General features: G+C 43.3%; 1 protein-coding gene across 15 annotated transcripts in view; it reads right to left on the bottom strand.

Annotated features, from left to right (window-relative positions):
* LOC119967604 (myelin transcription factor 1-like protein) overlaps positions 1-15,700 on the bottom strand; it is a 569,116-nt gene that overhangs the window by 199,127 nt on the left and 354,289 nt on the right. For 11 of the 15 annotated variants that reach the window (XM_038800349.1, XM_038800344.1, XM_038800345.1 and 8 more), the window contains one exon: positions 13,793-13,828. The exons of the other annotated variants lie outside the window; for them this stretch is intronic. In XM_038800349.1, coding sequence (XP_038656277.1) covers positions 13,793-13,828 — 36 coding nt within the window. The remainder of the gene's footprint in view (positions 1-13,792; positions 13,829-15,700) is intronic. 15 annotated transcript variants of the gene reach the window in all.

The raw sequence follows: 15,700 nt of genomic DNA, 5'->3' as shown, positions 1-15,700 counted from the left end.
CAGCCCCAACATCCAAGCACTCTACAAGCCCAGTGGTAACAGCCACACTCCGGTCATGACACCAGCTAAGGCAACACTTCGGTCTGACCCAAAATGTCCATCAAGGCTCCCATCTGCAACAACTATTGGTTCGCACCAGCCAAAATAGACGCCACCTTCAAAAGGTGGTGACAGGACGGGGGGCACTGGCAGTTAGGGACTTCTACACGGACAACAAACTGACAAGACTAGGGGAACTGAGAGAAGCTCCAACTGACTGGGGGAAACCAGTTAAGATAGATGCAAATTAAGAACTTTTTACGTAGGGAAACAAAGACAGACCCAAGGGTGGCACAACAAACTCCAATAGAACAACTACTAGATGCAGACAACTTAGTGGGGGGGGGGGACTATTGGAACAGTGTATGGGCGACTACTGGGGAAGGCATGTTCCCTACTGGACGAGACAAGATAAAAATGGTAAGGAGAGCTAGGGTTTGAAATTGGGCGGGAACTCTGGAATTAAGCACTGAACACGGTCAACTCCACCTCCACATGTGCGAGGCTAAACCTATTTAGCTTAAAGTGGTGCAGAGAGCACACTGAACCAGAACCCGAATGGAAGTGGAGAACATCTGTGAACGATGCCAGAGAGGCCCGGCCAACCACACCCACATGTTCTGAGCATGTCCCAGACTTGTCGGGTTGTGGACAGCCTTCTTCAAGGTGATGTCCAAGGTTGTGGGGATGAGAATGAAGCCATGCCTGAGAGTAGCAGTCTTCGGGTATCGGACCGGCCAGAATTGTTTATGGGGAAGAAGGCCGAGGCCTCGCCTTTGTATCTAATCGCCCGCCGAGGAATCCTGTTCGGTAGGCGATCAGCAGCACCACCCAAAGCTGCGGACCGGCTGGCTGACAGGTCGGAGTCTCTCCAAATGCAGAAAATCAAATTGACCATCCGGGGGTCGGAAGAGGGCTTCACAAAATGTGGAGGTCATTCAGCGACGTGTTCCAGGACCTGTTTGTAGCCAATAACCAATAGGCCGGGGGGAGGGGAACCAATAGAGGGACCACAGACACAACAAAAGGCAGGGCGGGGGGGGGGGGGGGCGGGGAGGGGGGCTGAAATGGGCGGAGAGGGAGGGAACAAGGAGGCACAGACCCAACCCCCCCCCGAACCGAATGTTTGTAAATACAAGCAGCAAAATAAGAACAACTTAGCACGATGTAACATATTTATCACTACACAACCCCAGTATGTTCAGGACTGATGAACCAACGAACAAAGAAAACACATCAGGCAGCAAGGGGAGGGGTTCTCGGGGAAGTAGGGGGGGGTTGGGGCTAGGAGACCAATTCAAATGTTGGCCACTTGTAAATTGTAACCGATGTGTACAGATTTGCGCATGTTTATTTTTATCTTTGTTATGTATCAAAATTTAAAACCCTAATGAAAACATTTTTAAAAAAATGATTTGTTACATCCCACTTCACTGACGTTTAGTCTGTATTTGGTGTATATCACAATTTTCGATCCCCAGCTTCACTGAAGTAATCATTTGATTTGTGTTTCAAAATTTCTACCTTGATCTGTGGTTCATTTGTGCAGAGTGAGATAGAAATTTCTGACCATTTTAACACAGCAGAGTAGAAACTGGAACTCAATGTGCCTGTTTTGTGGTAGAGGGACAGAGGTGGCAGTGTTGAACAGAAAGTGTCAAATTTACTGAATCCCATTGGCATCCACTTTGATTTCAAATTTTTGTGTTAACAGTGTATTGTTCAGATTGTACAAATAGTTGCAAGTGACTGAAAGGGAGCCAATGTAACACAGTTAGTCATGAAGAAAAAAAGTAATAATCGGAGAACCAGGGAATAATTAGGCTTAGGTCAGTCAAGGGCAAACTTTTAGAAATCATAATTCAAGATCAAATTCATGAGGATGTGGGTTAATCAAGACCAGCTAGCAAGGATTTTTCTCGGCAAATCGCATTTCATGTGCTTAATACAGTTTATTTTTAAGAAATGACTAATTCGATCGATAAAGGAAATGTCGCTATTGTTTTTTTTCCAGAATGCATTTCATAAACTATCTTGTAGGAGGTTTATTGCAGAAATCAATTTTTGAATCCTGCACCATGCCCATCCCACGCCATCCCTTCCCCCCCCCCCCCCCCCACACCCTCCCCCCTCCCCCCCCCCCCCCCTCCCCATAAGTCACCCACCATCATCACCCCTCCAAAGAAATTGTCACTTAGAGAGAGGTTAACGAGATAATAGCTGGAACGAGAAACTATAGTTATGAGAAGTGACTTGAGATACTGGAAACTGAGAAGATTAATGAAGGCTTTTATTTATGAAGGGTTTTAATAGAACAGACTGCTTCCTCTGGCTGGGGAGTCAGTTATGAGAAGTCATCAATCTAAAACTGTCACAAAGATAGTAAGACAAGAATGACAAATGCCAGTGTGCCTTCGTAGGGAGGACACTTGAAACTGAGATACAGGGAGAGGACAGGGCAGAGGATTTAGTTTTAGATTGCTGTAGCAAAGAGGTGGCTTACACATTGCATAGACATCCCTGCTCTGAATTTCTATAGTTCAATGAAACCTCTGGGACCAGCATCATCACTGGCATGGATGCCAAATGGGAGCAACTAATCTATGAAAGTTCAATCCCGACATTGTTGAACGGTGGGGAGTAGAGCAGGAGGATACAGCTGTAGGCAATTTGTGCCAGAACAGATTCTTAATTGAAAATCTCAGACTTGGGATTTCCCAGTGTCAGAAACTTGACATAATATTTAGATTTGGATGACATGAAGATTCCAAGTCAAGTTATTTTGGTATTGGGAGAAAGAATTCTTCTGATACATTAAAAAAACATCTTCAACCTTATTATTGCTCTGTAGGGGCAGTACCGCCCTATTGCGGGATATCAACAAAGGCAAGTTGTGATAGGTTATCATTCTGCTTGTTAAATTGAATTGTGGATTACTAGGAATGGAGTAAAATTACTAAAACAAAAAAATCAGATTTCTGCCTAAATGTGTGATTTGTTAAATGTAATTTAGTAATCCTTTGGGGACATTTTGAACACAATTTTGAGGCCACAGTTTAGGAACCCTTCAATTAAGAGCTGTAGGTTCCATGATAATTATTGTAACAATGCATATTTGGTTGGGAGGGAACTATTAAAGGGAAGCACGGTAGCATTGTGGATAGCATAATTGCTTCACAGCTCCAGGGTCCCAGGTTTGATTCCGGCTTGGGTCACTGCCTGTGCGGAGTCTGCACATCCTCCCCGTGTGTGCGTGGGTTTCCTCCGGGTGCTCCGGTTTCCTCCCACAGTCCAAAGATGTGTAGGTTAGGTGGATTGGCCATGATAAATTGACCTTAGTGTCCAAAATTGCCCTTAGTGTTGGGTGGGATTACTGGGTTATGGGGATAAGGTGGAGGTGTTGACCTTGGGTGGTGTGCTCTTTCCGGGGGCCAGTGCAGACTCGATGGGCTGGGTGGCCTCCTTCTGCACTGTAAATTCTATGATATTGGGGATTCCAAGAAAAAAAGGAAGTTCACAGGGCTAGCATCCATATATTTAACTTTTAGTTTAGGCAATAATCCTTTTACGATAGGTGAAATTTCTTCATTTAAGAAATACATTTGAGGGATATAAATTGAATAATGCGGTTTCACCAGGGGTTGTGTGCTGGAAGGATGGTACTTTTCTCATAAGATTCTCTAGTTTCTTGACAGAGTTTCCGCCTGCCATGATGCCTGCAGGAATTCAACCCTGATGGAAAACCACTGTCGGGAATCAGTGCAACTAGGGTGTCATCTCCCGCATGGACTTCGGAAGTGGCAATCATACGACTCCCCATGAGTCTCTAGAATACACGCTCCCCCATTAAGGGGGCGTGGAACTCTAACATTGAGTAGTTAAACTTCTGTATAAAGTCGGCCAGTACAGGTACAGACAGAGGGAGAAACTCGGCTGGAATCTTTCGAACTGTGTAAATAATAGTGTTGTAAATAAAACTTTATTTCTTCTCAACTCAATGTAGACTCCCTCATGGTCTATTGCATAGGATTAGCCTTGCATTAGCCTTGTGTAGCCTTGCTGGGTTATATAAGCAGAGCACGGAATCTGCTAAGGCTGAAGCCAACTTGGTGAATACAAGAAAGGTGTCTTGGAGAGTGAAGAATTTGTAGTGTGCATGCTGTGTGCTTGTTGCTGAACTCAGACTCTATGAAAAACCTGATTCCATAGAATCCACAGAATCCCTACACTGCATAAGAGGTCATTCGCCCATTGAGCCTCCACCAACCCTCCAAAAGAGCATCCTACTTAGGCCCACGCCCACGCCCTATCCCCATAACCCCACCTAATGTGCATATCTTTGGACACTAAGTAGCAATTTTTAGCATGGCTAATCCACCTAATCTGCACATTTTTGTACTGTGGGAGGAAACAGGAGCATCCGGAGGAAATCAACATAGGTACGGGGAGAACATACAAACTCCAAACAGGCAGTCACCTCCGCGGAACTGCAGGCCGGAATCGAACCTTGGTCCCTGGCGCTGTGAGGCAACAGTGCTAACCACTATGCCATTGGATTGAATTTTGGACTGTATGAGAATCCTTACTGGTAATCGAACTGTCGGTGTTAGATACTGTGTTGAATGTTCCTTGGGAACATTCTCAAAGGGACATACTGTGTGTAAGGTTCAGCTCAAAGAAAAGCTAGGTGTTCATTTCCTTCTCTTCTGTTTTGCTGAGTATTTGAAGACCTTCAAATAAATGTTTGATAATGTAATGAACTCCAATTGGCTTTATTGGTTGGCCAATTGGAGTATGAGCTCCCTCAATGATAGCTCATTGAGGGGGCCCATATAATCACCTGTGTAGGCTTTGTGAGCAGTCTTAAGTTGACTGGACTGCTAGCAGCACTGTTTGTAGCTGCTCCTGTAATATTGTTATTGTAAATAAATATTGGTGTGGTGACGGAACTCCTGCCTCCCGTGGATTACTACAGATAAGATGCCTCATCAAATGTCTTTGAGGCAGACACAGGGCTCCCAATGGCTCTGCTGATGCCCCACAAGTGTGGACACATTCCAAAAGTGGATGGCAGTGATCCCAATGTCACAGCAGGTATGCTCAATGCGCACCCCACAGACCTGAGCACAACATCTAGGTTCAGAGCAGTACTGAGGCAATGCTGCATTGCCATTTTATTGAGATGTTAAACTGCCCTCTTGGCTAAAAGATCCCATTTCAATATTTGAAGAAGAGATAGATTTTCCTGGCCAATATTTATCCCTCAACCAAAATCATTAATAAGAGATTATTTGATTATTTTCATACTGCGAGTGTGGGACCCGGTTCTGGCATATTGGCTGCAGTGACTATAATGCAAAAGTACCTCATTGTAAAGCACTTTGACACATCCTGAGGCTGGGAATAATGCTATATAAATTCAAGTCTTTCTTTCTTTCCTTCAATATATAAAAGGTAAAAGAGAGGCAAAAATAGACATTGGACCACTGGAAAATGTGGCTGGAGAAGGAGTAATCGGAAACAAAGAAATGACAGAGGGACTGAATAGTTACTTTACATCAGTCTTCATGGTCGAAGACACCAGTGGGATGCCAGAGCTCCAGGATAATCAGGGGGCAGAGGTGAGTGCAGTGACCATCACTAAGGAGAAGGTTTTGCGAAAACTGAAAAGTCTAAAGGTGGATAAACCACCTGGACCAGATGGAGTACACCCCAGGGTTCTAAAAGAGATAGCTCAGGAGATTGTGGAGGCATTGGTGGTGATCTTTCAAAAATGATTGGAGGCAGGAAGGGTCCCAGAGGACTGGAAAGTGGCTAATGTAACACCACTGTTTAAGAAGGGAGGGAGGCAAAAAACGAGAAATTATAGGCCGGTTAGCCTGACTTTGGTCATTGGTAAGATTTTAGTGTCCATTATTAAAGATGAAATTGCAGAGTACTTGGAAGTGCAGGATAAAATAGGACTGAGTCAGCACAGCTTCGTCAAGGGGAGGTCATGTCTGACAAATCTGTTAGAGTTCTTTGAGGAGGTAACAAGGAAGTTAGACAAAGGAGAACCAGTGGACGTGGTTTATTTAGATTTCCTGAAGGCATTTGACAAGGTGCCGCATAGAAGACTGTTAAATAAGTTAAGAGTCCATGGTGTCAAGGGTAAGATCCTGGCATGAATAGAGGATTGGCTGACTGGCAGAAGGCAGAGAGTGGGGATAAAGGGGTCTTTTTCAGGATGACAGCCGGTAACTACTGGTGTGCCTCAGAGGTCCGTGCTGGGACCACAACGTTTCACAATATACATTAATGATCTTGAAGAAGGAACTGAAGGCACTGTTGCTAAGTTTGCAGATGATACAAAGATCTGTGGAGGGAGAGATAGTATTGAGGAAGCAGGTGGGCTGCAGAAGGACTTGGACAAGCTAGGAGAGTGGACAAAGAAGTGGCAGATGGAATACAATGTGGAAAAGTGTGAGGTTATGTACTTTAAAAGAGAAATGGAGGCATAGACTATTTTCTGAATGGGGAAATGCTTAGAAAATCAGAAGCACAAAAGGACTTGGGAGTCCTTGTTCACGATTCTCTTAAGGTTAACATGCAGGTTCAGTCGGCAGATAGGAAGGAAAATGCAATTCATTTTTCCAATCAAGGGGCAATTTAGTACTGCTAATCCACCTACCCTGCACATCTTTGAGTTGTGGGAGCGAAACCCACACAAACTCGGGGAGAATGTGCAAACTCCACACGTATAGTGATACAGGGATCGAACCTGGGATCTTGGCGGCGGGGGGAAGCAGTGCTAACCACTGCACCACCGTGCTTCCCCGAAATGCAATGTTAGCATTCATGTCATGAGGGCTAGAATACAAGACCAGGGATGTACTTCTGAGGCTATATAAGTCTCTGGTCAGACCCCATTTGGAGTATTGTGAGCAGTATTGGGCCCCGTATCTAAGGAACAATGTGCTTGTTGTATGTGGAACGGTTGAGGACTCTGGGTCTGTACTCGTTGGAGTTTAGAAAGATGAGGGGAGATCCTATTAAAACTTACACGATTCTGCGAGGCCTGAATAGAGTGGACATGGAGAGGATGTTTCCATTTGTAGGAAAAACTAGAAGCAGAGGACACAATCTCAGACTAAAGGGACGATCCTATGAAACTGAGATGAGGAGAAATTTCTTCAGCCAGAGCGGGGTGCATCTGTGGAACTGTTTGCCGCAGAAGGTTGTGGAGATCACTGAGTGTCTGGAAGACAGAGTTGAATAGGTTCTTGATTAATAAGGGGATCTTGGATTATGGGGAGAAGGTAGGAGAATGGGGATGAGAAAAATATCAGCCATGATTGAATGGCAGACCAGACTCGATGGTCGGAGTGGCCTAATTCTACTCCTATATCTTATGGTCTAACTTATTGGCTGCTGACGGATACAGTGGTGAATAAATGTGCTGCATCCACCACAGCTGAATATTAAAAAACAGTAAGCATGGTGTTGCAAACCTATCTCCACCCCGGAGGGATAGCAAATTTCTTTTATTTTCAAAGATTCAGCTCAATGATAATATCTAATCTATACTGAGCAAAACAAGAATGGGATATTGCTTGTTGAGCTGCAAGTTAGAAAGAAAACGCTTCCCACTCTGTACAAAAAAATAGGAAAATGGTACACTTTGCACAGTTACTGAGAATTTGTGTAGTCAGGATTTATGAGCCATTTCACCTGGGAAATTTAACACATTCCCTAAATGGGTATTGCATTGCTCATATATTGATCCTAATTGGCAGCTGCAGCAAGAGTATGAGATCTTGTACATATAATCATCATACTGGAGCAGCAATCTAATTCATTTCCTACTTAGAATTATACTTTACAATGCCAGAAATGGGTGCAAAAAGTGAACAATGTTTCATTTACTAGCAGTGGCACCCCTCACCTTGATGCAAGAGTTGGGATGCAAGAAACTAAAGTACTTGAAGTCTCATAATTGATCGAGATCACATGGAACATGAATCAGAAATCACAGTGCAAACAGCAAGTACAGGACACAGTGTTAATCCCAACGGATTGGAAGATGTCAAATTTTATCCCGGCCTTTAAATGTGTAAAGAAACATAGTCCTGGATATTATAGAGCTACTAGCTTGATACCCTTCCCTATAATATATTTGATGTCTATTATTTAAAGTGTACCGGTTATCAAAAGCTGATCCCTGCAAAATACACCACGGAATGATGCTAATTCATAAATACAGTTAACAGAAATCACTTATTACCAGTGAGCCAACAGTTTCTTGTGTGTTTTTTCCTTCGATACTAAATTAGGCGTTAGATTGTTTGAGTTTCATTAATTTTTATTTAGCCTTTCATCAGATTTAGATACGCTTTTTGCAAATTTAATGAAATATGACAGCGCAGCAAAATTATATGACGTGGCCCAAAATTAATGAAAAAGAGTTTGAAGAAATTTGAGCTGCTGGAAAAAAAATGAACAAGGTGCACACAAGAGGTTGATGGTTTATTTAAAATTAAGTTTCATGGGGCAATTTAACCTTCTATCATCGGGCAAAAAAAAAACCAGATAACAGTGAACTGGCCACTCATTTCTTTCCTGTTGACTTTAAACTCAAGTCTGGAGCAAAATTTAAACCCGCTAATTGATGATTCGTAACTATGAAGTGCTACCACCCAGCCACAGCTAGCATCACAAGAAGAGTTACTGGAATGCTACATAGCAGTTTTAAAATCAAATGAGCTATGAAGTAAAACAAATAAAGCTAAATTTTCTTTCTTGAAAGAATGCAGTTGGTAATTTGGGACATTGTGCAGCGATTGTGAATTCAGCTCACACAGAAGTGGAGAACATCAGTGTCGACACCAACGCAGGTGAGAAATTAAAATAGACTATGAAGCGCCTGAATAATAACCTGAGGTGACAAAGGTGTTTGGCATGGTGAGAGAATGGAGGAAAATCAAAAGAAAGTGAGGCTATGGACAAGGTCTTACTTCAATAAACGCAGCAAACTATCGAGAAACTGAGTGAGCTTCATCTCACAGTTCCGAAAAGGCAGCATTCTTTTTAAAGTGGCTTCCATCTTCAAGCAAATTTATTCCAGAAGGGGAACAAGCTCAAAGTGTACCGCCAGCTCTCATGAAGGTGGTTGGCTGTAGTGAGAACTCTTCAAAATTCAACCAAGGCTTTATGACACTTCCTTCCCACCTTGCTTATTCAGTTATTTTTAGAAGCAATGTTAGCCAGTTCATTGCTCCCCAAAGCAACAAGACGATCCGGTGCTCTTTATCTGCCATTATCATACATTTTCTTGATCTGGAAAGATTCAAACATGGCACGCCTCTGTTGATAACTTGATTCAAACCTAAACCAAGTATATTGGAGATTTTTAAAAAATTAAATGCCTTGACAAGGACCAGCTACCTGAGCACAATTTGGTCACATTCCCATAATAATAAGCATACTTTCCAAATAAGCCCTACTGGCAGAGATATTAATGATAAAAGAATTGCTTCCTTCGTCACCTAGCTATACTAATCATACGCATTGGCAGAAGAGAGAGATAAAAACAAAGTCAGAGAGAGACACAGGGAAAGTGGGTGTGAGAAATTTTAAAGAGAGGGGGCCTGGAGATGGTGAGAGTGTCATTGCCTCTTACCTGAAAGGAAAGAAGAGACAAATAAACCAAAAATGGCAGGAAAAAAGCAAAAAGGGTTCGCGTAGAGAAACTGAAAAAGAATAAAAAAGTGAGATCAAATCAAAAGAGAACCAACAGGAAAAAAACTAACATGAAGACAGCAGGGACAGGTGATCACATTCCTCTGTTTCCTGTGTGTATCCTCACTGGAGATCAACTATCATTGTGATATGAAGACCTATGCCCTAATTCTTTTCCTGTGTTTCAGGGGATTCTTGGACATTAAGGAAGGGTTCTTTCCCCATGTCTTCACTGAGCAAATGTGTCCTTGAAGCAGATGTCTTTGTAAACATAACTGAGTGAGTGCCGTAGTTGTAAACTTTGGTGAAAGTATATTTCTTGATTGGCCTTCTCCTTTGGTACCTTATCCTACATTTGTTTTTCTTTTCATTATCATTCTGCTCCTTGCCTTGCACTATTATACAGAGATATTCAGAAAGCCCAGCGTGGGCTCCAGCTGGGCCCGTAAGATCAAGAATAGGCCTGCAGTTTTGGCTGAGGCCTTAAATGGTAAGGATCTAAGCCATCTGGAGGCCTCATTCATCACCATCAATCCCCGAAAGGGAAATCAAAAGGCCTGCCAAAAACTGACCCAGGAATTACCACCACCACTAAACCAGCATTTGGCAAATGCAGAAGCAATGATACGGGACGGTTTGCTAGGCGCTGCAGAGAAGGGATAGTTGGCAGCTGTCTCAGCGTGCGAGGAGTGAGAGAAAAACGAAGGCCAGAGCAGGTAGTAAGTTTCACCATCCCATTTTCTTGCCCTCTGGAGTAGAAAGGGGAGAAACAGTCCTCAGAATCTGTGAATGCAATCACTTCCTGGATGCAGCTGATTTAGCTCCCTTTCCTACAAACCTGAGGTGCAATTCTGGTGAAAGTGTCTAAATTCTGAGAAGCAGCAGCATGGTGGCACAGTGGGGTAGCCCTGCAGCTTCACGACCCTGAGGTCCCAGGTTCGATCCCAGCTGTGGGTCACTGTCCGTGCGGAGTTTGCACATTCTCCCCGCTTTTGCGTGAGTTTCGCCCCCAAAACCCAAAAATGTGCAGACTAACTGATTGGCCACACTAAAATTGCGCCTTAATTGTAAAAAAATTAATTGCGTATTCTAAACTTTTTTAAAAATGCTGAGAAGCATATTGGGCCTCACTATCCTTACATTTGCATACCACTTTGGGCCTGAGCAGTCTCATTTGTTGTCATCTTTAATCAAAACTTATACACATTATAGAATAAGTAAAACACTGACGTATATACATTATAGAATAGGTCAAACACTGATGTATATGACCACCTAAATCCTGATTACCTACACCAGAACAACACCACTTCTGCACCAGAAAATTTGGAATTTGGGGCACTTTGTTTTAAGAGATCCTTAAATATTCTTTTTTTTTAGGGATATCTCTCAATTGCTGATTTAATCATCTTTGTTTTATTTTATGCATAATTGTTATACCAAGGCTTGACATTATGAGCATGGGGATTTTCTGAGACAGGTTTTGGCTTTGCTCATAGCTGGTAAACTAATAGCAAAATGCATCCAAAATTAGTCCACTGAGCCCTTGGTCTCCTTTGTCTGCCATCATTCATCAGAATTTTTTTCACAAGCTTTACTCCTCTAAGAATAAAAACCTAGAGCAGGAAATATCTGATCACTTGAAGGATCTCTCCTTCAGTTCAGGGAAATGCTGAGAGCCACTTGAGACTCTACTATAGAAATAGCTCAGCGTTGAAAATCTTCAGTCAAGTTTGATCTTATGCCTAAAAGCTTTCTATAAAAATACAATAAAGACAGCCTCCAAAATGTGGTCCATTTTTCAAGATGTTATTCTCAGGCCATGATGTGATTGAAGGATTATGTTTTACTGTCACATGACGTGTGACAAAAGGCCGGGGAATAAGACAGAAATCCCTTTTGCACTTTTCCTGCCCGATATAGAGATGTCGCTTCCACTGAGTTTGGAAAAATACACAGATGTGTACTCTTAACTGAAATCTGCAAGAGATTGATTAGAAGTCGGAAATTTGATCTTGCCAATGTAAAATGGATAATGCCGGGAAAGCACAATTAGGTCCTCCATAGGTTGAGATCTTAAAAAGATTCTGGGTTTTTTTTTCTTTCCGGACGTCTGAGAAGTGAACTTTCAGTTGCTGCAACCAAAATTTGGCAATTGGGAATTCCTCTGGGTGTTTCTCCCTCTTTGATTGTTTTGAAGGAGAAAGAGGAATATGTGAAGCAGGACGACAGGCGGGTCTGTTGACATTAGATTTGGATGGGCCATACCCACTTTTTCACAGATAGCCAGGTCTGAGGTCCAAGTACAGATAGCTGCAGGTAACCATGCAAGCAGATCCGCTTTCGTTGACTGCACGTTAATTGGGAAAAAGTGATGAAGTTATGCTGTATCCTCACATCAGAACATTACATGCCTGAAAGGGATGATTCTGCCTGCCGATGTAAAGATGCCCATAGCCCTCTGAGCAATATATCTGAGGATATACGACAGGTCAGTCAATCAACAGTGCACCAATGGCATGTTGGTCATGTATATAGTTTTTTTCTCATGGTATGTCACCATCAACATGAGAGGTCAGTCCACTTTTTTTGAAATTCTCATTCTCAAAGCATAGGGTATTATTGACAATGCTCAAAAAGCCAGCTGGATCTCTACACCAAAGCTTTTGACCTTTATTATCATATAATGAGCTTTGACAAAGGGTCATCTGGACTCACAATGTTAGCTCTTTTCTCTCCCTACAGATGCTGCCAGACCTGCTGAGATTTTCCAGCATTGTCTCTTTTGACCTTCATTATCATATGCACAGAATAATATGAGTAAAATCTCACCTTTCTGCTCGTGGAGCACAGCACTTCAGTGAAAAGGGTCAAAGCTGGACGGTTTTTAACTACCTTCACTAAAAGTAATTTCCCAAGCTATAATAATAATCGCTTATTGTCACAAGTAGGCTTCAATTAAGTTACTGTGAAAAGCCCCTAGTCGCCACATTCCCGCGCCTGTTCGGGGAGGCCGTTATGGGAATTGAACCCGTGCTGCCGGCTTTATTCTTCATGATAACCAGCTGTTTTAGCCAACTGTGATAAACCCACCCCTGGTTGTTATTAGTTCAGGATATCGCCCTGTAGATTATTTTTGGAGACAGCATTCTAATGATGGGTAGCCTTTCTGTGGCATATTTTTCTAGGGCTACCAAATATGTCCCTCAGCAGTTTGTATTCTTCCCAAGAGTTGGAATGTGCATCGGAGACCCTTTTTGTGCTGTGTAGATGACTCATCTCTTCAGCTTCAGAAAGGAAAACCATCCTTTCTTCCATTTTCAAAAAATCATTTACGGGTTGTGGGTGTCACTGGCTGCACCAGCATCGACTATCGGGTCCCCTTCAGTGCTTCATTTGTGAATGGAAGTGCTCAGCATTGTCATTCCCCAATACGGCAAAGTCTCTGTCCTTCCAATTTACTGCTTGCTCAACAAAAATACTAGGTTAAGTAGCAGTTGAATGGGTTTTTTGAGCTGCGACTGCACAGGAGATTCCACAGCACGAGCTTCGCCCAGGGTATGATTTGCCAATTAATAATTAATAAGACTGAAACCATGGGACAGGTTAGTCTACTTGGAAATGCATTGTTGCATAGTTTGAAATGATCTGGTGCTAAATGGGTAAGCAAAGATTGAAAAATGGGACTCACCAATCTCTCTGCGATACCACTCGTGACATAATTGCAGCATTTTCTGAGTTGTACCTTCTCTACATCCACCCATTGAAAGTAGTCACTAAAGATCGGCAGCATTATTATTTTTGAACAGCAAAACTCTTTAAAGGTAGTCTCCAGGCTGTTTTTTTAAAAATTTCTTTTAATTTGAGGTTTGCTTTTAAAGCTCCCTTGGCACAGGTTTTCATGCTTTAAGACAGGATCAAACAGATGCCAGGGAGATCAGCTGACACTACAGCTAAACTGACTATATACTGCCTTTCAGTTTATTAACTCTGTTATTCAGATGAAGAGTTTGACCTGCTGAAACCCACTGCCTACCTGTGCTCAGTGTCTTCTGTTGTATGCTGCCATTTTCTGTAAGAAGGAAAAATGCATTCAATGGGCAGAAATTTTGTATTAACTATTTTATTCTACAACATTGCAACATAGTTTTTGTGGTATCGCACAGTTTACCTAATTATAAAATCTCTAAATTGTCTACAGAATGTTTGAGCTGACTGAATTTGTTCTATTTATAGGTTGTATGTGAACTATGGTGGGCGAGATTCTCTGGGCTTCCCGCGGCGGATTTCTCAGCAGCGGGAGGCAGCTTATTGTTGGCCAGCGGTGGGGTCTTCTGGTCCCTCTGCTGTCAATGGGATTTCCCATTGAATCCAACCCACACCGCTGAGAGACCCGTGGGCAGGGTCGCGCCAGAAGGTGCCACCACCATGAACAGCCAGAGGATCTCGCTCAATAGCTTGCCTTCAATCCTTTTCATCCATAATTTTAACTGTTTTTTTAACCTTTCTGTTGAAATTATAACAGGTTATTAGATTACTAAGGTACTACATACTACTCTTGAAACTTCATTTGATTCGTAGAAAATGGCATTGTGTATGATAAGCCATGGTTTTTCCTCAAGGCAGAGGCATTCTTGTTGATATTTCTCCAGCCTTACTAAGTACATGATACTCATGGAGATCCAGATTGATGAATTTCCACCTTTGCATTGTGCACCACATAGTGAACTGCTCCATATCCTCCCACTATCTATTATCACTTGCAGTTGGTTCTTTGCTGATTCTGATTTTCACCTGCTGCATTCTTCTTTGTAGCCCATAGGTTTTATGCTCAAAGTTGAATTGGCCGACTGTAGGCTAATTTTCTCTGGTTAAAGGTCTGGTCACTGAGCACAGCAGTATTATTGCAAGTATATATGGATTTGTCACTCAGAGTCGGACATTTCACATATTTCCAGAGATGAGGGGCATGAGCAAACGGCCACATTGCGCCCGAAAAGCCAATAGAAGCCATGAGATCCCACCCCGAGGATGTACCTGGCTCACAGCACCTCGCAAGATGTTGCGATGTAAATCCTGCCCATTGTGGGCGGGATCACTTTTCGGCAAATCTGCATATTAGAGTGAGACAGCTAGCCTCACTGTGAAACGCTGTTTCCCGGGGCACCCGAGGCATTGGAATCTATCCCCTTTGCCTCAGAGACTTTGGGCGAGCGCCTTTCAGTACGGGTCTCCACAACGGGGGCCAGACAGAAGATCAGAGGCCCCCAGATGCATGCCCTTTGAGCAGGTTGGTACGCTGGCACTGCTGATACTGCCCAGGCACCCTGGAATTGTCAGCCTGGCAGTGGCAACTGGGTGTCGGTCTGGCACTGTCAAGGTGTCCAGGTGGTACTGCCAGCTGTCAGAGGCACTGCCAGGGTACCAGGTTGGCTCTGCCAAGGTGTCAGGCTGACATTTTATGCACAGTGGTGATTGGGCCAGGGGTCGCCTGCGCAGATGTTGGGGATGTGAGGGGACCCGGGGACCATCTCGTAGTGCATTGGGGCATGAGGGGGGTCGGGGGTCCCTTCTGGGGCTCCAGAGCTCTCACAACACTGAGGAAATCCGGTGAGTGCAGCTCCTCATTGTAAAAAGCAGAGTTATGTGCAGCCTTAGCCGCACGTTACCCACTGAGGCCCCCCATCTAGCCCGCTGCGAGTGGCGTGAAACACGTGGCTAAATGCTCTCGCTATGGGACTTTTTTCCCATTTAGTTAAATCTTACCCGAGAAGTAATATTGTTAGGGGCCAGGGTTTAGAGAACCCGAAAGTGTATCATGGAGTTCACCTGACCCACAACCTTTAATAGATTGTGGTATGGGGAGCACACGGCCCACTCTACAGGTGTGGTATAGCAGAAATGGAAAAATATTTTTAAAAGCAAAACAATGTTTATTCTATGA

This window comes from Scyliorhinus canicula, chromosome 6 (genome assembly GCF_902713615.1).
Source record: "Scyliorhinus canicula chromosome 6, sScyCan1.1, whole genome shotgun sequence".
Lineage (NCBI taxonomy): Eukaryota > Metazoa > Chordata > Chondrichthyes > Carcharhiniformes > Scyliorhinidae > Scyliorhinus > Scyliorhinus canicula.
The sequence above is the reverse complement of the archived record's forward strand: the minus strand, read 5'-3'. Positions and strand labels throughout refer to the sequence as shown.